The sequence below is a fragment of the Leptodactylus fuscus genome, chromosome 1 (assembly GCF_031893055.1).
Source record: "Leptodactylus fuscus isolate aLepFus1 chromosome 1, aLepFus1.hap2, whole genome shotgun sequence".
NCBI classification, from domain to species: Eukaryota; Metazoa; Chordata; class Amphibia; order Anura; family Leptodactylidae; genus Leptodactylus; species Leptodactylus fuscus.
Window position 1 is genome coordinate 191,279,959 of NC_134265.1, and position 23,360 is coordinate 191,303,318.

General features: G+C 42.3%; 1 protein-coding gene across 1 annotated transcript in view; it reads right to left on the reverse strand.

The window, feature by feature from the left end:
• The window catches only part of YJEFN3 (YjeF N-terminal domain containing 3), a 132,658-nt gene that overhangs the window by 9,922 nt on the left and 99,376 nt on the right, over positions 1-23,360 (reverse strand). The window contains exons 4-5 of the mRNA XM_075280512.1: positions 12,436-12,549; positions 6,816-6,966 (exon numbers count right to left, since the gene is read on the reverse strand). Of these exons, the coding sequence (XP_075136613.1) occupies positions 6,816-6,966; positions 12,436-12,549 (265 nt within the window). The remainder of the gene's footprint in view (positions 1-6,815; positions 6,967-12,435; positions 12,550-23,360) is intronic.

Here is a 23,360-nt window from a genome sequence, read left to right on the forward strand (position 1 = left end):
GAATTTCAGCGCTGAAAAAAAGAAGCCTTCCATTGACTTCAATGGGTTCCTTTTTCTGCTGGAACCCATTGAAGTCAATGGGAAGCTTTTTTTTTCAGCGCTGAAATTCCAAACCAAATTCCTCACCATTTTCCTCCATGTGAATGGACCTTAATACTCACTGAGGAAGTGACCCTTAGGGCTTGTCACATGGGGCAAGAGGGGTGGATTTTGGTGTCAAATCCACCTCAGAATCCGTCCCCTCACAATAGAGATCTATGTAGACTGTTAGCTTCCTTTTTTCCGTGAGCGGTATGTTCCTGCTTGCTGAAAAAAGAAGCGAGCTGCCCTTTCTTCAGGCGGATTCTGCGGATGATTCAGCCACGTTGTCCGCCTTGCGGCAGCATTCATTTGGGCCTACTCCGGAGTGGGAAGCTGCGGCTGTCGGAAGCCGCGGCAGGCACATTTTGGTCCTATTCAAAATTAGGACCAAAATATGCCATCCCATGCCCCATGTGAATGAGGCCTTTGTCACGTTCGTGTCAGAGTCCAGACACAGATTCCAGGCTGCAGATAGGAGACTATCCCTGGCACTACGGTGGCTAGCTAGGCCCTGCCTACGGGTGGTGGTCAGCTGTCTCCAAGCTAACCTTGGCCCCGACGACTCCTGGCTCTCTAGCACGAAGACCTGATAGACAGACAGACAGGGCAAGAGCTGCAAGAAGCTAGGGACTGGGGATTCTAGGGTGGTGACCCCTACAGAAATAAAGGTGCAGCTGCAGACAAACAAACAGGACGGGAGGTGCTGGACAACTGACACGCAGCACAACAAAGTACAAAACAAGAGGAATGAGGAGAGGGACAGCGGAGAGGTGAGGAAAGGGCAAACACGAGACTGGGGTAAAATAAACTGGAACCCACCTCAAACAACCGGATAGTGCCAAACAAACAGACGTGAAGGGAAGGGCAGAGTAGAAGTGTGGAGGGAAAACCAACTCACACACAAACAACACTCAAACTCCTTTTAGGCAGTAAGCACAAGCAAATCACTCCTCTTCCTCCTAAGGCCAAGAATTCTAGGTTGGGACCACAAAAACCGGCAACTGGTGGAGCCAGCCCTCTTCCTAATAAAGGCCCCCAGATCCTCCCATAGGATGATGGCGACCCATAACACCTGAGGTTAGACTCGTCTAACCTCAAGTGTGTTCAGAAGTCCAGAACACTATGTGCACACTGATGGCTCAATGGTAGGGAACCCAGCAGCAGATCACAGAAGCCCGGATCAAATCCCCGACAGAACAGCACACCAACAAACAATCAGGTCATGACAGCCTTAGGCTGAGTTCATACTGAGTTTTTTGGTCAGGAATCCGCCTCAAAATCAGCCTCCAAAAAAAGCCTCCCAATAGAAATCTATTGGGAGGCTTTTTTTGGAGGCTGATTTCCAAAACGGGTGCAGTTTTATAAATCACAGCATGTCAATTATACCTACGGAAGCACTGGAGGTTTCTCCATAGGTATAATTGTAACAGAAAGTCTGTGGAGGAAAAGTCAGCGAAATTTCTGTTTAAAGTGCTACGGGAAGCACTGCCATGCATTGCTGCGATGGTCTTTCCTGCAGCGCATTTTGGCTACGGGATGTCCTGTGGGGCCTTAGCCTAATAGTGCTTTGCAATTTTTGGTTGTGAAATATTTTTTACAATTGTTACCAAATCATTAAGCAGTACCCAGGCAAAGGAGGGGGAGTAGGAAAACTTGTGCAAGTACTACTACTTCTAACACCGAACCTGAAATAAATTGATTCTTGAGAGGTTTGTCGATCTTTAGACATGTGCCTTTTTCAACTAAACTAGTAAATTTTATTATTTCCTTATGGTAATAGGGATACAGATCTTCACAACGTTTTATTACTATCACTTGTTTATTGTTATACGCTGTTCTCATTACTGATTGTGCATTTTCTCCCATTTGACACAAGTTTAGTTTTCATTTGTTCTGTACACTTATCTCACTGTTGCCTGTGCAGAAGACCACCTGCATACGCTTTTATTTTCTGCAGAATGCACACACCGCACTGCTAAGTTGCAGTTGATTTGATGATGTGGGAAAAAGCAGGTGTTAGTATTTTGGGAAAGAGAGTATTGTAATGTGACTCACTTCTGTGTTTCCAAGTCAGTTGCTTTAACTGGAAACACAAAGGTAACTCACATTTAACCCCTTGTGGACATCATCATAATAGTATGGCAGATGTTGGCACCTTAAAGAGGACCTTTCACCACTTTTGGGCACATGCAGTGTTATATACTGCTGGAAAGCTGACAGTGCGCTGATTTCAGCGCACTGTCGGCTTTCCCGATCTGTGCCCGGTGTAAAGAGCTTAAGAGACGTCCTTCTGCCTCGCGGCGCCTATCGCGCTGTACTGTGGAGCGGGGAGGAACGCCCCCTCCCGCTCCTGATAATGCTCGTCTATGGACGAGCTGTGTGAGCAGAGGGAGGGGGCGTTCCTCCTCGCTCCACAGCACAGCGCGATAGGCGCCGCGAGGCAGAAGGACGTCTCTGGCTAATGGTCAGAAACGCCCTTCTGACCATAGAGCACTACGGTACCGGCACCGTAAGCTCTTTACACCGGGCACAGATCGGGAAAGCCGACAGTGCGCTGAACTCAGCGCACTGTCAGCTTTCCAGCAGTATATAACACTGCATGTGCCCAAAAGTGGTGAAAGGTCCTCTTTAAGTTGTCACACTCAGGAGCTTATGGCACCATAACCATCAGATTTCCACTGTACTGCAGTATTGTAAACCTGGCAGTAATGCCTGTAAGGCTGGGTTCAGATGGGGTTTTTTGGTCCAGAATTTGGCGCGGAGGCTGCCTCAGATTCCGGACCAAAAAAGGACTATCCGCGCATGGATACCGGTGCAGTGCAGCGGCATCCAGTCGTGGCATTCTGCTCCGGATTAGGCCCAAATGAATGTGCCTAGTAGGGAGGGAGGTGTCGGCTGAATCGGCCGTAGAATCTGCCTGAAGAAAGGGAATGTCGCTTCTTTTCTCCACAAGCGGGAACAGACTGCTCGCGGAAAAAAGAAATGATCAACTCCCATTGATTTCAATGGGAGGCATTTTTTGATCAGGATTTTGAGGTGGATTCTGCATCAAAATCCTGACCAAAAAACCCTGTGTGAACTCAGCCTCATAACAATCTCCTCTCTGATCAAAAGCATTGGTCAAATATAGACTATGGCATCTGATTACCAGTGGCATGTTGGTGCTGCCATGATGAAGATGATTGCTGTACACTGAAATGTGATCTGAGAGTGACAATCTATTTCCATGACAGCCAGGAGCCAATTTAAGGTATTATGCATACTTCTATTATGGGCTGCCAGTAATAGAAATAAATTGTCTTTACAATATTCTGCAATACAATTATATTGCAGTATAGTGTATTGGTGATCAGGCCCCATAGGGTTCAAGTGCCCTAGGAGTATAAAAATATTTTCTTAAAAAAAATAAATCACCCCTTTTGCCTGGATCCCAAATGAAAATAAATAAACTAACATATTAGGTATCCTAGTATCCAGAAACAAAGAAAGCAATTACTGCATATACTCAAGTAAATATAAGCCGAGGCCCCTAATTTTACCACAAAAAAACTGGGAAAACTTATTGACTCGAGTATAAGCCGAGGGGGGAAATGCAGCAGCCACTGGAAAATTTCAAAAATGAAAATGGTCAGAGTTTTTGAGTGCAGTAGTTGCTGGGTGCTTGGGAAGGGGAGGGGGTGTTTTGGTTGTCTGTCTGCCCCTTCCCTGAGCTTGAGGACTGTTTTTTTTTCCCCACTTGGAATTCAGTCTGGCTGAATATAGGGGATCTGCAGTGCTTCTATTAACCCCTTCCCGACGGAACAGGAGCACTGCAGATCCCCTATATTCAGTAGAGCGGGCACTTTCAGACACAGGGATACCTAATGTGTATGTGTTTCACAGTCATTTTCTACTTTTATATGTATTCTAGGGAAAGGAGGGATTTAGAACTTATACTTACTTTATTATTTTATTATATTTTATTTTAAAAGTTTCTTTTTTTTCACTATTTTATAGGAGACTCTATACATTATTATTGCGGCTGGTAATAGACTCCCCGCCTCTCCCCCCCAATTTTTTTTTTTTTTTTTTGCTTGACTCGAGTATAAGCCAAGGGGGGCTTTTTCAACACGAAAACTGTGCCGAAAAATTTTGCTTATACTCGAGTATATACGGTAGACCAAATTCTAAAAATATTTTTATCATATGGCGAATAACATAGCTGGGAAAAAAAATCAAAATACCTGGAGCAGATTTTTTTCACCTCTCTCAAAAAATGGAATAAAAATCCCCAAAATGGTATTAGGCTAGGGTCCCACGCAGCTGCAAAAATAATGCAATTTACTTTTCACAGAAAGTCCACAGAGTTTTCCTCCGCAGATTATCTACCTCATTATACCTATACGGAAAACGCCAGCGTTTCTGTAGGCATAATTGATATGTTGCTTTTCCGCTGCAGATTTTTTTTCTACAATGTGTGTATGGGATTAGCCAGAATACATCCACTTTGCAGGTAATGTAAAATGCATCCTTAAATGGTTAATGGGAACAAGAATAGTTATTTTTAATGTATGTGAGATAAAAAAAAAAATCACATTATCTATTTTTTTTTATCTACTAGAGCACTTAACCATGCAATTAGTTTGTTACTAATATGATATACTTAAAGGGATTCTACCACTAAATCGCTTTTATTTTCATATTGGCCGGCGGCCATTTTTAGGAGGCCGCTCTTGCAGTTCAATACAGGAGCGTACTGCGCAGACGTCAGAGTTTGAACCGAGATGGAAGACAGAAGAGGCGGGGTTGCAGCTGAAGAAGGAGGCGTCGCTGGAGAGAGCTCTCTGGCAGCAGTGGGGACGCCCCCATCGCCGTTTGAGCGCTGGGGCCCACCCCCATTGCTGCGGAGAACTCATTTGCATAACGGTTAAAACCGGTATTTCTAAGGAATGGCGCTGGAGACCACGTCTAAAGAGACGAATAGCCTTTCTGAAGGCTATTTCGACGTCTAAAGCACAAATAAAAGTGATTTAGTGGTAGAATCCCTTTAAAGGGGTTGGCCATTTTAAGACCAATATTGAGAGACAAATGTTGTTTGTATAATAAAAAGTTATACAATTTTTTAATATTCTTTATGTATCAATTCCTTGCAGGTTTCTAGATTTCTGCTTGTTGTCAGTTTACTGCCAGTGGATAAAAATCAGTCCAAGTCATGTGATGAGCACACAGGTGCACGGCTCGTTACAGTTATAGCACAATAATCAGATATCTGCCAGGTAATGAGCTCCACACTAGAGATGAGCGAACAGTGTTCTATCGAACACATGTTCGATCGGATATCAGGCTGTTCGAGATGTTCGATTCCATACGGACACCACGTGGCAAACTCCAAAAAAATTTGATTCCCCTCCCACCTTCCCTGGCGCTTTTTTTGCACTAATAACAGCGCAGGGTAGGTGGGACAAGAACTACGACAACGGGGGCATTTCAAATCCGGGTCATAGGAGACTGTGAACTTTGTGACTATGAGACAGGGATAGATGTACAGGCAGGGATAGCTAGGGATAACCTTTATTTATGTGGGAATGTTATAAAAATAACTTTTTGGGGCTCTATCTGGTGTGTAATTGTGTTTTTTGTGAGATAAACATTTTGCCCATAGGAATGCATTGAGCAGCGTTGATTGGCCGAATGAGATACAGAAGACGTGCAGAGACTCAGCACTGTTGAGCCAGTTCTGCTCAACTACAGCGTGTGCCGGTCGGCTCTGCTGTGCGAGCTCGGCACACACTCAACTCTGCATCACCGCTGGCATTGGCCAGCGTTGATTGGCCAGTATACAGAATCAGTATACAGAATCAGCAGAGCTGAGTGTGTGCCGAGCTCGCACAGCAGAGCCGACCGGCACACAGTGTAGTTGAGCAGAACTGGCTCAACACTGCTGAGTCTCTGCACAGCAGAGGTGAGTGTGTGCACTCGCTTAGCATGGCTACATCACCGCATACCCATAGGAATGCATTGGCCAGCGTTGATTGGCCAGTCTTCAGAATTCAGCCAATCAGCGCTGGCTCTGCCAGAGGAGGCGGAGTCTATGGTCGGACCTGAATGGAGACTGGTGTGGAGCGATCTTAGACTACGCCTCCTCCGGCAGAGCCAGCGCTGATTGGCCGAATTCTGAAGACTGGCCAATCAACGCTGGCCAATGCATTCCTATGGGAAAATTTAGCTTGTGAAAATCGCAAGCTGACAGGGATTTCCATGTAATAAAGTGACTTATATGCCCCCAGACATGCTTCCCCTGCTGTCCCAGTGTCATTCCAGGGTGTTGGCATCATTTCCTGGGGTGTCATAGTGGACTTGGTGACCCTCCAGAGACAGATTTGGGTTTCCCCCTTAACGAGTATATGTTCCCCATAGACTATAATGGGGTTCGAAACCCGTTCGAACAGTCGAACAGTGAGCGGCTGTTCGAATCGGATTTCGAACTTCGAACATTTGGGTGTTCGCTCATCTCTACTCCACACCGATGTGTCCATCACATGACCATAGACTTTATATCACATGACTATGACTGATTTTTATCCACTGAGAGCAAGCAGGGGACTAGAAAACTATGAGCAATATACACAGTAAGTATATTGGAAAATTCTATAACTGTTTATTATACAAACAATAACATGGTTCTCTCAATATTGGTCTGAAAGTGGCTAACCCCTTTAAGTACTGAAATAGTTATAAGTAACGCAGCTTTTCACCTGATGGAATGTCAAGACTAATGATTGGTATCTTTATTTGCTTCATTGTTGCCAAAATTGTTGCCCATGGTTCTTTTAATTCCTTGATGTCTTCTTCAACACCCAGTACGGCATCCACCACCAAATTGTATGCATCATTGATTAGCTGCACCTGAAATATAGATAAACACTTGAAAACTCTCACCGCACCAAAACCACTATCCTGTTTCTCTGAAAATAAGACCTACCCCCAAAATAAGCCCTAGCATGATTTTTTTATTTATTTATTTTTTTTTTTTTTGGGGGGGGGGGGATTTTTGGAATATGCTTGCTATATACTGTGTACCAATAAGTATTTGGACACCTGTGGTCTGAGCGGCACGAGCGGCAATTCCTGTCTCAACCCTGCGGGGCATGCTTTCCACAAGTCCTTGTATCATGGCTAGTGGTATTTTATTCGATATAGCTTGGAGAAGTTCTTTCACCAATTTTGGTCGGCTGCTGCACCCCGTTCGCTCAGCGATCCAACTCATCCTAGAGGTGCTCGATAGGGTTCAAGTCTGGGCTTTGGGTAGGCCAGTTGGTTAACCTCATTGTCACTGTACAAAGCCATGGTAGGCCTCGCTACATGACAGCTGGCATTGTCATCCTGGAAGTAACATTGCTTCAACCCATAGAACCGCCATAATGTAGGAAGCACACTGTTATCTAAAATAGTGCAATAGATGTTGGCGTTGAGTGTACCATACACTGGGACCAAGGGTCCCAGTCCATACCAGGAGAAACACCTCCAGACCATAACCCCATCTCCGCAGAACATTACTGAGTGTCCAAATACTTATTGATAGACAGTGTATAAGTCCTACTCTGAAAATAAGGCCTAGTTACACTTAATTAAAAATAGTGTCCAGGCAATTAAACATGTAAAAAAGTAAATAGAATTCAGCAGGACAGATATAGTTGACCCTTCATGAAGAAAAGCAGACAAGGAAAGCTGACACCCCCGAAAGAATCGGACATTGACCTTGAGGGAGCAATTTGTTCAAGATGGCACTAGTGAGATAGTTCCCCACAATAATAAGGGTTGACTACCGGTAGTGCTGGGTTCTCACACACAAATCAGGTAGAACCACTAGCATCACTCCACTCCTGAGTCTGAGAATTGTGGCTGATTCCGATCATCAGGGGGAGCTAACTGCTACACTTGGAACACTGATGCAAAGGCAAGGGATCTGACAGTGACAGGAGTGACGCAGATCTGTGTGCGAGAGGCTATCCATCATTGGCCCTTGCTAATTGTTTTGGGTGTAATTGCTTTGGATGTAAGGGGGTCTGGTGAGTGGATTGTTTTTCATGAAATAACCCCAGTAAGTAATAACCAAACTTTCAGAGCAAAAAATTATGTAAAACCCTGTCTTATTTGGAGTTCAATTTGACCAATCTTTTGTTCTGTATGGAGATAAACCATTATCAAAGTTATCTTGCCGCAGCTTATCTCTCTTTCCCTATTTAACCCTTTCTGGACGCAGTGTAGTTTGTATGTTAATGCTCGGCAACTTTTTCCTATTTTGCAAGGCATGTGTCACATACTTGGCTTGAGAAAGCGAAACGGCTGTTGCCCACACCTTGCATGTCATTCCTCCCTCCCGGTTTGTTTTATCTTCACTTCCAAATAAAGGACTAAGTGTAACATCTCTGCCTGTTCAGGCCTCTGCGCCACCCTCTGCTCGCGTGCTGTGGCGCAGGAGGCGTGTGCAGTTTGATAATCTGCTTAAAGTTTTTAGTTGCACTGTGTGAACACGGCTCTAGTTCTTAATTGGATTTGCACCACACCCGTCTTCTGCCCTTGTTGCCTCTGTCCATTAAGTGTTTGATTTTGTCTTGCCTGTGATCGACAGCTTTCCTTCCTATCAGGTTCAGGGCGGGTTCTTCCTCCCCTATTTAGTCTTGGCTCACAGTCACACTGGTGCCGGTTATTGCCTCTTGCTTCTGGTTTTTCTTGCTGTTATATTACTTGTATTCTAATCCTTGACCTCTGCTTCCCTACTGACAATTCTTTTGGACTCTGATTTGGCACTGCACTACTGTTATCGAACCCTGGCTAGCTGTCCTCCCTTTGTTGTTGTACGTCTTGTCTGCGTTTTGTGTTTCACGTATTCAGGGAGGGACTGTCTTCGTGGTTGTCGCCTATTACTTAGGATAGGGTCTGGCAATAGGAAGGGAAAGCGGGGGGCTTCAGTTTAGGGCTCACTGTCCCTTGTGCCCCTCCCTCCAGGGTTCACCAGCAGCTTCTGGGGAATTATCGTCTGCTATTCCCTAACACTAAGTTTTTAAGAAAATTCTTTAAGTGGGTGAGTGCCCCCTGTTCTTTTCTTCTCTTCTTTTGAATATCTTACTTGTCGCTACTGGGATGTAGAGCACCACCCGGGAACATATTTACAACCAGATCCATATACTTCGTATAACCACAGTTGAAACCCAGCGATAGTGACACTTTTTTCTGGACTTTTTCCATATTTATATTGGTTTTATTACGTTTTACTGCTTTTATAAATCACTTTTTGAAAATGAACAATTTTCCTGGGGTCACCGTATTATGACACCTATAACTTTTTTACTATACTGTTGATGGAGGTATATTAGGGTTCTTTATTTGAAGGGAAAGTTATATTTTTTTATTGGTACCAATGTTTGGTATGTATGACTTTTTGATCACTTTTTATTGCTATTTTTAGGGGAAGCAAAGTGACCAATATACATTAATTTGCGCCTTGTGGTATATATATAAATTTTTTTAAAGTGTTCACCATATGGGATAAATAACGCTGTGCAAGGATAATGGGGACTTATATGCACATGGGCATACCTAACCTGTTTGTTTATATTATGTATTTTTTAAATAAAAAAGGTGCTTTTTTTACATTTTATTGTTTATTTATTTGTGTGTATTTTAAACTTTGTATTTTTTTTTTGTTTTTTTATTCCAAGGCTATGTTCACACGGTGGAAAATGAAGAGAAATTTTGACTACAATTGACCGCGATCGTATGCTGATGCAGAGCATCGCCATTCCATTGCGGCTTCTTGGTGCTGATTAGGCCTAGATGAATGGGAAACAATGAGAAGTGGATTCCGAATGGAATCTGCCCTGGATTCAGGGGCAAAACCCCCAAATCTGTGGCAAATTCCACCGTGTGAACATAGTATTGTAGAACATTATTTCCTGTGAGAACTATACATACGCAGTCAGGAGGTCATAGCCTGGCCTCATGGCTACCATGGCAACCCCCTGCAATCTTATGACAGGAGCCAGAGAGGTGAAGGGGTGGGAGGTGTTATATTGCTATTGATCACAGTATCCAGGGGGTTAATCCACCGGAGTTATAGTATCTTCTGACTCTCGCGGCTGGTCCTGGCCCTCATCTGTGCAACATAGCCGAGTGCTGGAAGTAATGCCGCAGGCACAGATTCTGTGCCCACAGCATTACAGTGCTGTACTATTACGGTGCTGACTATTATCTATACGTTCAGAGTGACCTAATAGTATGGCGATGAACAGGACGAGGTTAAACAAGTAGAGTCAGCCAACCCTACAGTCAGTGTTTCTGGTGGGGTTGGAGTAAGTAACTGAAGAATAATGAAGGATTTGGCCAATTACTATCTAATGTTTAGAGCTGGATATAACGGATACATAATATCTGAATGATATAGAAAAAACCCTGGCGACCAGCCTGTTTTTATGACTTAAAGACAAAACCATTTTTGAATTCTTCCACTGTCACAATTATTTTATTTTTACATCAATGCAATTGTATGAGAGTTTGTTTTGTTGTGGGACAAGTTAGAGTGTTTAATTGCATCATTTGAGGGTTTACATATCTCACTGAAAAACTTGTTATATTTCTAGGAAGGAATATAAAAAAAACAGTAATTCTACTACTGTCTTGTTAATCTATAAATTGTGTACCAGTCACTGTGCAGCTTAAATATCCTCAGCGAATACATTGATAATGAATTTGGATAGTTTTTTAAAGTTTTACTATTTTTAACTAAAACTCTTCTTTTATTCATTAAACAAGTTCAAAGAGGGCCTGGATGCCTTTCTTGAAGAGAACAATATTTCAGGTTATGGATAGAGATGAGCGAACAGTAAAACATTCGATATTCGTTTTGAATAGCCCCTCAATATTCGACTATTCGAACGAATATCGAACCCCATTATAGTCTATGGGGAAAAAAATGCTTGTTTCAGGGGATCCCACACTTTGGCTGTACTCTGTATGGCATTCAGCCAATCAACGCTGGTCAATGCATTCCTATGCCGAGATGTAGCAGTGCTGGCCGTGTGCTCAGCTCGGCTACTCCGGAGATGCAGCCAAGCTGAGCACACAGCCAGCACTGCTACTGTAAGGATTGGAGTCAGGGTCAGGCAGTGCAAAATGACACAGCTGGGAAAGCAACACTGTGCAGCTAATGACAAAAGGGGTCGTAGGCCCTGCGGCTATGACTATGCTGTAATATCTGAGATGAGGCAGACCAATGCACTTCCTAATCGAAGTGCGCCTACCAAGGCTCCTGACACTTCTATCCGACGGCTAGGATAAGGGGAGAGGAGGCCCTGAAAGTCCTAGGGACTGGAGTCACGGGGTCACACCTAAACAGAAAGCACAGTGTAAATACAATGCAAAACAAAAGACTAAACAGCATGGAACCAGGGAGGACCACAAGTCCCAGCAAGACACAGAAGAGAAGGCGAGGTCAGACGAGCAAGAGGTCGAGCCAGGAGATATAATAAAGGTACAGAATCAAAAGACAAGGGATAGTCAAAAATACAAGCCGGGTCAAAATACCAAAAAACATATGGAATACAAACAGACAGGGAATCAGACTGAGCAGGGGGACCAGGAAACCCAAGTGAATGGCTGGCAAGGATCCATGCCTGGGTGGGGTTTAAATAGCAGCAGAGAACACACCTGATGGCTAATGACATGGAGACTGAGAGCAAGGAAAAGATTAACCCTTAATGACCTAAGCACACCCAATAGAACTCCTAACACGTCTCCCAGGGAGACGCCGCGCAGCAAGGAGACCGCGGCGACTTCGTACCCTGACAGCTACACTGGAGAACCGCTGCTACACCGGAGAACCACTGAACCCTGCTGCACACTGAGCTCTGCTGCATCAGAGATGGGTACAAGGGTACCGATGCCAAGCGGAGGAAGCCCCTCCCTCCAAAACCATTTAAAAGCCACAGTCACTAAGGATTGTGACATCTAATGGGTTATATGACCAGGATCAGCAGTTTTCCACTTCCAGGTATTCCAAGCAGGTGTAAAATACCACATCGGAAATGTATTTTCACAGAAAGTCTGCAGTGTTTTTCTATGTGGACTTTCTGCCTCTATTATACCTATATGGAGAATGCTAGCGTTTCCATTGGTATAATTCACATGCTGCTAGTTCCAAAACTGAACAAAATCTATGTCAGATGGCTAAAGCAATGAAAGTGTCAATAAATGTCAATAAAGTGTTGATAATATAGCTGAACACATTGATTATTATATAGAAATGTTAAATTGAACTTGAAAATAACTTTTAACCATTTAATGCACCATTTTATTATTATTCATCTAATTTCTTACTTCTGTTGGAAGGTAAGACAGGAAAGGAATGTCCATCTTCTCACACTGAGTTGTCAAATCCTTGTAGACACTATCTACTGATCTCTTGGGGTAGAAAATTGTTGGTTCATAGTCCTAGTAAAGAAAAGATGTTTACATGGATTTACAAGTAAAATGCAGAAATTTCATTAAAAAAATAAAGAAAAAACAGAACAAATGCTGTATTGTGCCCACATGGCCAGCAATGATGGTTTCAATCCCGCTGGTGTCCAATTACATAATTTCTTTTTTTTTTCAATAAAGAATGAAAACTAGATATTCTAATATAGAGCCATTTATGTTATCTGAAGCTCTGTGGTAACACATTGAGGTTTATTCACACTTAGACATTGGTCCGACACAATGTTGCTTGAAATTCTGCCAAATACAACTCCATGGTTGCCTGAAATATAATTTTATGACACAAATCTAGTAAGATATATTACATAGAAAAGAGTTGTACATTGCTTAGCATCAAGCTGGGTTCATATACCCTGAAGCAAGCAGAATTACTGAGTGCATTGTCGTCTTGTAAAGTTTAGCATGTTATGGATGTCATAAAGAGGAGGTTTAAGCAGCTCCATATATAGCCAGCTACTCACAGTCCCGTGTGGTGACCTTGGGGAGCTGTCTTCTGGTAGCAAGCCAAGCATTTGTTTTTCTTGTACCCATCCTGGATGCAGGCACCATCTTATCATATAACAATATACCAGTTTCAAGCATAAGCAGCTATATCTAGCATTCAGCTTTTACAGATAACAATGTTTTTCATACATGATTATAACCTTCACAGCATCACCATTGGTCTGTCAGGTCTACGGTTTAGTTATCATCTGATCTGGTCTGTAGTGTGGACACAAAGGACCAGTCGGTTGTTCTGGTTTTCACTGTTCCACAGTCACACTTTTCTGCAGCTTGGTCTATGTTGGTCCTGGTTATCACCTGCCATGGGTCACCAGTTCTCATTCGCCATTCCCAGACAGGAAACTGTTAAGGTGGCTCCTACACATGTGGCTTTGGCCACCACTTTACAAGTTTGCCATGATATTATGGTTACTATTATCAGTCACTGGTTTTGTTCTTTACAAGGATGTTCTACATTACATGGTTTACATTATTCATTTGGTATTGTACTGTGATTTAAAACTGATTTCTGATGGTTCCAGCAGTGGGTTATCCTACTAACCCTTCTAACATTTTGGTGTTGTTAAAAGCAGACCAGCCCTTTAAAGGGAGTTTGTCACCAATAAGAAGCATACTAGACAGGCAACTCAGATAGGTCACGCTGACCTGACTGCAACACATTTTCCCCCATGAAAACATGAGCTCCCACTGCCGAGATATTCATTTTTTCACAATATGCAAGTGAGCAGTCTGGAGTAGCAAGGTTGGCTCTGTTGGTCCAGACCACTATGCCCCACACTGCTCTTATACGTCCTCCCTCCCCATCCCTTCTTTGAGTGACAGATCCTGGTAAATATGCTGAAACCTTGCTTGGCCCTGTGTTCACACTGGAGTATTAGATCAGTTTGGGATGTACCAGTTTTCAGCAACTGAACCGCCCTTGGTGCTCCAGTCTGTTCATTTGCATATTGTGAAATAAATTAATATCTTGGCAAAGAAGACATAAACTTTCATGAGGAAAAAGGCATAAACATGCAGTTGAGCCTAATTTATTTAGAACCGGGTTCACATCTGTACTTGGTGAGCACTTGGAATTCCATTCCTCACTTCACTTGAAAAATGTGGAGAGAGAACTGCAAGCAGGACTTTTCTCTCCACATTTTTCAGGAGGAAACTGGGTGGTCAAAGTGATCAGACCTATGGCCATGATTATAGGAGGATGGAAATGTGGCAAGTGGCTGGTTTGCTGGAGTGGGAAGAGAAGAGCGGGTTCCTCTCCATATAGCAGGGCAGTCCAGGGTTTGTTTTGGTTTGTTTAATGAACCTTGTTAGGTATCAGTTGAGAGGACACCGAAAGAAAAGGAGATCATCACTGAGACATGCCTGGAAGACAGGATGAGCCAAGGGCCTAGAAAGCTGTACTCACAAGTTCCGATGTATTAAAAACGTTATATTTTGAGGTTATAGGCGTGAGGCCTCCACCCTAGGGACACTAGACTGTGTAGTTAGTGGTCAGACAACCAAGATTTGTTTTATTAAAATTATTTTGTAAGCCTGTATCTCTGCATGATGTGGTTGGAGAAATAAAGTTGCTAAGGTCAGTTTTGAACCTTAAAGAGGACCTTTCATGAGTTGGGGCACATGTGGTTTTATATACCACTAGAAAGCCGGCTGTGCACTGAATTCAGCGCACTGTCGGCTTTCATGATCTGTGCCCCAGGCGAAGAGCTATCAGTGCCGGTACCGTAGCTCTTCACCGTCAGAAGGGCCTTCCTGATAGTCAGTCAGGAACGCCCTTCCTCACAGCAGCGCCTATAGCGCTGTACTGTGAGAGTGGGAAGGAATGCCCCGCCCAGTACTCGTCTATGGACGAGTACTATCAGGAGGGGAGGAGGTTCACATCTGCGTTCGGTAATCCTTTTGGGGAGTCCACTTGTGGACCCCCAAACGGAAACCTATACACATTAAAAAGCAGTTAACTAAGAAACCACATAGACTCCATAGTTATAATATGGTCCGTGTGGTTTGTGCTCGGTTTTCGCACAAATCATGCAGAGCGAAAAGTTCTGCTTGCATAAAAATGTATTTTTTTTACTGACAAGACAATGTTTTGTTAAGGACTTTTCTGAGCAAAAGAATATTTTTTTATTAAATACATTCTACTGTTTTAACAACATAGTGCTGCTGATTTTGCCTCCAGAAATCTTATTAAAAAAAAACTCACATTATATAACAGTCAAATAGTACAATACCTTGGACAAGATATGATAAAAAATTGATATTTCACAGAAACTTAAGCATAATCATCATACTGTGAAGAAACTCGTGGCTGATTCCAAGCCCAGACTACAACTGTTCGGACCATAAGACAAAGGACTGCGTGAATCCAAAGGAAATGAGTAGCAGAACTCTTTATTCCAGAAAAACATCCATATAACACACAACGTGTTTCGGGATTTGAACTACCCCTATATCAACTAAAATACTAAAATAAATAACATTAAAAGCACTCTCAGAAATGCATTAATAAAAAGTAAAAATTAAAACATAATTCTGGACCAATAGTTAAAGGTTCCAAAAACAGAAACCCCAGCTATATAACATTACTACAAGTCTGTTTTATATGGTATAACTATTTATTGTGTCATTACATGTCCTTTTTATACAGCAGACACCCGGCGCTAATGCCCACACTGATCGTGGGTATTATCCCCTCTGGTGCCTTGGTCAAAGGTGACCAAGGCACCATTTTACCGGCGGTGCGTGATCACCACCATTTTGCCGGGGATTGCCAGCACCCAGAGCAAGCTCCGGGGCTGGTCTCCCATTGGCATGACAACCCGGTTCCCTACCTCTCTGTAATGATTTTCTTTAGCAGGCTGCTTTATGTAGCCTGCAAAAGAAATGACAATTTTTTAGCATTGTAATGCATTGCATTAGTGATCGGACCCCCTGGGGTTCAAGACCTCTAGGGGGTCTAATAAATACAACAAAAAAGTAAAAGAAAATATTAAAAAAAATTTAAAAATTTAAATCACACCCCTTTTCCCTAGAACACATATAAAAGTACTTGTATACTGTGTAACACATACACATTAGGCTTCCCTGTGTCCAAAAATGCCCGGTCTACAAATCTATAGAAATATTTTTCCTGTACGGTAAATGCCGTAGCAGGAAAAAAGTCAAAAGTGCCAAACAGCCGTTTTTTCACTGTGAACTAAAAAGTACACCTGGTCCAGCAAAAAAAGACAGCCTATACATCCCCGTACGTGGAAGTATAAAAAGTTACGAATGACAGAATATGGCGACTTTAAAAAAAAAATAATTTGGCACTGTTTTGCATTTTTGTTAAGGGGTTAAAATGTAAATAAAACCATACATACCTGTATGTGGTATCCATAGAATCGCACCGAAACATAGAATACAGGTGACATGTCATTTTGGCTACACAGTAAACGCCATAAAAACGAAGGCCGTAAGAAAGTCGAACAAACGCACTTTTTCTTCAAATCCACCCCATTGTGAATTTTTTCCAGCTTCCCAGTATATTGAACAGAATAATTAATGGCGGCATCATGGAGAAAAATTTGTCCCGTAAACATTAAAACTTCATATGGCTCTGAGAGCAGAAAAATGAAAAAGATGTGAGTTTGGAAGGGGGGAGTCAAAAACGAAAATCGAAAACTGCTTGCGGCAGGAAGTGGTTAAATGTTGAAAGGTGTAAGAGTGAATGGTTAAAGGCAGAGCTTGCATCCACTTCTTACCAACTGTTTTTCCATAGATATACATGTCACATTCACTTGAGCTGTGTTTGCCTTAGAGAGCTAGAAATTGGATAGATAGCTTCCTAAGTTTCCTATGCTTTAGGCTAATTTAGGCAGAAGCCCCACGTTGCGAGAAAACTGCAACAAAAAAACACTGTATTTTACAGTAACTGCAAAGTGAACAAGATTCTGGCTAATCTCATGCGCACATTGCAGAAAAAAAATCTGCATTTTCTGTAAATCGCAGTGTATCAGTTTTACCAGCAGAAACACTGCCATTTTCCCTATAAGTTTTAATAACAGAAGAAAATCTTTTGAGAAAATCTCAATAAAAAATGCTGCAGAAAAAAAAGTGTGATGCACGTTTTTTTAGTTGCCTTTCGCGACGTGGAGCCTTAGCTTGAAAGTGAGGCTCGTACTGAACTTGCTGGACCAATCGACCCAAACCTGAGACCAATCCTGTCAATAGGGTTTACCATTACTCCATTATGGGTCTTTTGGCCCATTCTTCACTTGTTTGTATTGAATATGGCCACCCCTCTGGCTATAAAATGAAATCAACCAAGTTGAATGCTTTGCAAGACTACATTTACATGGTGTTCTTCTCATCTGAGATATACAGTATGGGAGATATTTTACACCCTCTTACTCTTCTATATATAAATGGAATTCCCATTAATATGTTAATGAAATGGAAATTGCTCCACTTATCCTTAATGAGTCATATTAATGCTTTGAAGATGTCAGTGTTGATAAAGGTCCTTTGTCTTATATAATGTTTTAATGTTCTGGTATCATACACCACAGATTCTACATACTTTTAATCATACCATCTCCAATAGATACTGAAGATGTAACAACCTTGTTTAGGTACTTAATAAATATGATTCATGTTATTACTATTTTACTTCTTTAAAGGGAACCTGTCACCCTGAAAATGCAGTGAAAGCAGCAGGCAGGATGTTATAGAGCAGGAGGAGCTGACCACACTGATGTATAGATTGGTGGAAAAATATTCAGTATAATCTCTTTATGTACAGTCATAGAAGAGATGCTGTCACTGATAGGACCACCTCCTTGACTCTGTAGCAAAGAAAGAGCAGAGATTTACATGAATCAATGACAGGTTATACTAAATCTTTTTCTCACTCAGCTATATATCAATCTGTTCAGCTCCCACTGATGATGATGATCATGATGATGATGCCTGCAGATCAAGCGTCATTTTTCTGGTGACTTGTTCCCTTTATGGATACAGGATTACTGGAAAGGACATATATTTTTTTGTGCAATTTTCCCAAAATTGTTGCACAACTGATATAGACTCACCAAACTCTACCAAATACCAGAGCCCGGAGCTGTGTGTCTGACACTGTGATCTGTAGTACGGGGGCACCACAAGGTACAGTTCTTGGCCCTTTCCTCTTCACACTGTACACTGCTGACTTTAGGTGCAACTCATCTAGCTGCTACTTACAGAAGTACCTCCGATGACTCTGCAATAGTAGGTCTCATCACTGATGGAGACGATAGGGAATACAGAGACTTAAACCGGGACTTTGTGGAATGGTGCCAGCAGAACCACCTCAGGATTAATGCTGGGAAGACCAAGGAGATGGTGGTGGACTTTAGTAACTGGAAAAGTGCTCTGAATCTGGTGGAGATCCAGGGGACAGGCATATTGGGTGTACTCCTTAATAATAAGCTGGACTGGGCGGATCACATGTATGTGCTGCACAGAAAGGGTCACAGCAGGCTCTACCTGCTCAGGAGGCTGAGGACCTTTGGAGTCCAGGGTGCACTTCTTAGCACCTCTTTCAGCTCTGTGGTAGCATCAGCCATCTTCTTTGGAGTGGCCTCCTGGGGGAGTAACATACCAGCCAGGGACAGGAATACACTTGAAAGGTTGGTTAGAAGGGCCAGCTCTGTCCTGGGGAGCCCCCTGGACCCAATGCAGGTGGTGAGTGACAGAAGGATACTGTCCGTGGTGGGTTCCATGCTGGAGAATAACTTCCATCCCATGTATGAGACCGTGACAGCTCTGGGCAGTACTATCAGTGACCGACTGCTTCACCCCAAGTGTGAGAAGGAGCCTTATTGGAGATCCGTCCTCCCAACCGTAGTCAGGCTGTATAATCAACATCAGGCTCGGCGAAGATCACTCCGCACAGAGAACTAAATGATCCTGAGTCTTTCTTCTTTCCTCCTAGATACTATGACTCCTAGTATCTTTTCTATCTGCTATGAGATTGCATGTGTTCTTTCTTGCACTATATTACTGTATTATCCATGCTGCTGTAACACACTGAATTTCCGCATGGTGAGACTATTAAAGGATTATCTTATCTTATCATCTTATATAGAGGTTTGCATTTGCCAATGTATAGACTGGTTCATGTGTTTTCATACATTTGTTTGTATCTACCATTTATCAGACAAATGTTGCCATTTACTTATACATGTTATTTACAGAATAACATGGATTATATTCTAGATTTTCATTGTAGTATGGATGCAGTAAAACTCCACAATATAACATTTCCAGAAGACTGACAGGATAGACAGGAATGTTGTGCCTACAGGACATTTGCCAGGTTGAGCGTCTGCTTCTTCAGTTATTTTATAACACAGAAAACTAAAACAACTTTTGACGAGAAAATTATTAGCACAAAAAATGTGACAGCAAAAGTCTTATAAACAAAAACATAGCAACTCTGATATGTCCCTCCTAATGTTATGTCCCTGGTCAGTATCTGTAAGGTTTCTGGATTTTACTTTGTTATACCATTGTTTTCAAAACAGTAAAAAAAAGTTAGGACTCGGTGGGTCATTGTGAGTCACAGCAGTAGTACAACATACCAGATTACTATGTATATCATTTAGGAATAATATAAGAATTGTGTTATTATTAGAAGACATACAACAGTATCACTAATATGTGCTGCAAATATAAGTCTTGGGATACTATCACTATTTAAGGCCCCATTCACATCCCTGTAAGTATTTCTGATTTCTGTTCTGCTATAAGAAGAGTAAAACTGACATTTTGACAGAAACACATTCATCATGTGATGAACTCTACTGAATGCATACAAACCCCATTGACTATAATGGAGGTCATATCTTTTCCAGATCCTTTTGACATGTCACGGACTTGTCTGTATATACACATTAACAAAATTGTTGGTACTCCTCATTTAATGAAAGAAAAACCTACCATGGTCACAGAAATAACTTGAATCTGACAAAAGTAATCCTACTAATATTATAAATGTGAAAGTTTGGATGTTTGTGTGTTTGGATATTTGTTAGTCAATCACGCAAAATGGCTAAAAGTATTGGGATGAAATTTGACACATAGATAGTTTGTAATCTCGATTAACACATAGGCTATTTTTAATCCTGGTAAATGACATGGCTTCACTACTGTTATGAATTTATGTTCACATACTATATTAAACTGTTCTTGCAGCAGCTTATCTCAGGTTCTGATAAAGCCAGATCTGTTATCTCTCTATATAAACACACAGCTAACAGTGAGTCCATTGCATACAAGCATTTGCATATTATGTGATCTGCTCTAGGCAGTGCTGACACACTGGATGGAAAAACACCTTTAATGCAAATTGGCAGTTTGCTAATTTTAAACATGCCAGAAAAATCACAGCGAGCTGCTGAGATGCCAGAACAATCACAGGCATGGAAAGGAGGCACAAGTTCAGCAGCAGGACAGCTTGAGAGCAGGCAAAGCATCGACGGCAGCAATTTGCTGAATATAGGCGGATCATCGATGTCAACAATATGCAGACAAAATCGCGGGCAGAGGCTAGTAATACATACAAACTCTATGAAAATGAACTAATGAAAGTCTGACATTGCTTTTCACGTCAACAGAATATTTTCAATAATAAAACTGATGAAACAGTTGTTGCACAACCTTTTGAGGCAATCACTGCAATCAAACGATTTCTATAAGGGCTAGTTCACACGTAGGCAAAGAGGCGGATTTTGACAGCGGATTTTGCTTCAAAATCCGCCCCTTTACAATGGTGGTCTATGTAGACTACCGGGCTTTTTTTTTCCACTAGCAGGTATTTTGGCCCACTCTTCATGAGCAAACTGCTCCAGTTGTCACGAGTTTGAAGGGTGCCTTTACCAGACATCATGTTTGAGCTCCTTCCAAAGATACTCAATGGATGATTATGAAGATAATCTGTTTTCCCTTAGTCCCAACAGCGGCACAATACGGGGGTATTTCTGTCCCAGTGTGCTGGTAGGACAGGCGGAATTTTTAATCAGCCAAATTAACATAATTGCAATGGCTACAGCCCTATAAGAGGGCACAGGGACCTCCCCTACACCTGTAAATACAAGAGTAATAACAAATACAATGATTTTTAACCCTTTCCCGACATCCACTGTACTAGTACGGTGCATGTTGGGTGTTTAACTATGGCGGCCGCCCAGGAGTGTTACACAGTAGACAACCTAATGCCGGTCTATGCAGCCTGCAAAAGAAATGATGATTTTTTGCAATGCATTGCAATGCATTAGCACTGTAATGCATTGCATTAGTGATCAGACCCCCTGGGGTTCAAGACCCCTAGGGGGTCTAATAAATGCAAAAAAAAAAAAAAGTAAAAATATAAAAAAATTTAAAAAGTCAAATCACCCCCTTTCCCTAAAACACATATAAAACTAGTTAAATACTGTGAAACACATACATGTTAGGTATTCCTGTGTCTGAAATCGCCCGCTCTACAAATCTATAAAAATATTTTTCCTGTACGGTAAACGCCGTAGCGGGAAAAATAGTCAAAAGTGCCAAACCGACGTTTTTTCACTGTTTTGATTCTGATAAAAATTAGAATAAAAAGTGATCAAAGCAATAACATTTCCCGAAAATGGTAGAACTAAAAAGTACACCCGGCCCCGCAAAAAAAAGACACCCTATGCATCCCCATACACGGAAGTATAAAAACGTTATGGCTGTCAAAATATGGCGACTTTTTGAAAAAAAATGTATTAACACAGTTTTGGATTTTTTTGAGGGGTTAAAATGTAAATAAAACCATATAAATTTTGTATCCCCAGAATCGTAACAAAACACAGAATACAGGGGACATGTCATTTTGGCTGCAAAGTGAACGCCATAAAACCTAAGCCCGTAAGAAAGTCGCAGAAATGCACTTTTTCTTCAAATCCACCCCATTCTGATTTTTTTTCCAGCTTCCCAGTACATTATACAGAATAATTAATGGTGGCATCCTGAAGAACAATTTGTCCCGCAAAGATTAAGACCTCATATGGCTCTGGGAGCGGAGAATTAAAAAAGTTATGGGGTTTAGAAGGGGGGGAGTCAAAAACGAAAAACGAAAATAAAAAAATGCTATCGGCGGGAAGGGGTTAACAACCATAACAATAACATATAGGGAGGGAGCCTTGTGCCGCTGTTGGGGCTAAGGGAATACAGATTATCTTCATAATCATCCATTCCCTGTTGTCCCACCAGCAGCACAATATGAGGAGATAGCAAGCAATTCCCCTAGGGAGGGACCTACTCCACTGAGGCTAACACAGTTCACCCAAAGGCAGTGGCTTCTATGGCACGAGTGCGCACTCTGTAGTGCTTGATGAATGTAGACTCTGATGACCAAGAGGCTGTGACACACATCTGGTCCAGCGGCAATGCTTTCTTTTCCGCCCAGGAGGTAGAGATCGACCTTGTGGAGTGCGCTGAGTGGAAAGTAGGGGATGGTAACCCCTGCGCCGAAAAAGCCAACTTGATTGTTTCTTTCTTTCACCCACTGGGATATGGATGGTTTTGAGGCTTTGAGACCTTTATGTTGACCAATCAAGTTGATCAGAAGATTTTCAGATCTTCTTAATCCATTAGTACATCTCAGATATATCTTCAGACATCTGACGATATCCAATGTGTGCAACCTGAATTCCTCTGGAGAGGAAGGAGAGGGATGAAAAACAGGCAATGAAATCAGTTGCCCAATATTTGAGAGTGAAGGCACCTTAGGTCGGAATCCTGGTAAAAACCGGAGCTGGACTCTATCCTCAAAGAACAGAATATATGGGTCTTCAGAGGAGAGTGCCTGTAACTCCCCTACCCTCTTGGCAGATGTAATTGCCAGAAGGAATACCGATTTGTAGGTAAGAAATTTTAAATCCGCTTCCTCTAGAGGCTGGAATGGAGAATCACAAAGTGCTGTTAGGACCGTACTGAGGTCCCACTGGTGGACAGGAGCAGCGACTGCTGGTCTCAGCCTAGTTGCCCCTTTTATAAAGGTGCTCTCTAAATGTTCTTGAGACAAATGCCTCCCCAGATAGGCAGACAAAGAGGCTACATGCACCTTGAGGGTGGAGACAGAGAGCCCTTTCTTGAGTCCGTCCTGAAGAAAATCCAGGATCGCCACTAATGGGGGATCGGAGGAGCCCACACCATGTTCCCGGCACCAGGAATTGAAGATGTTACAGATTCTGCGGTAATTCTTGTTGGTAGATTCT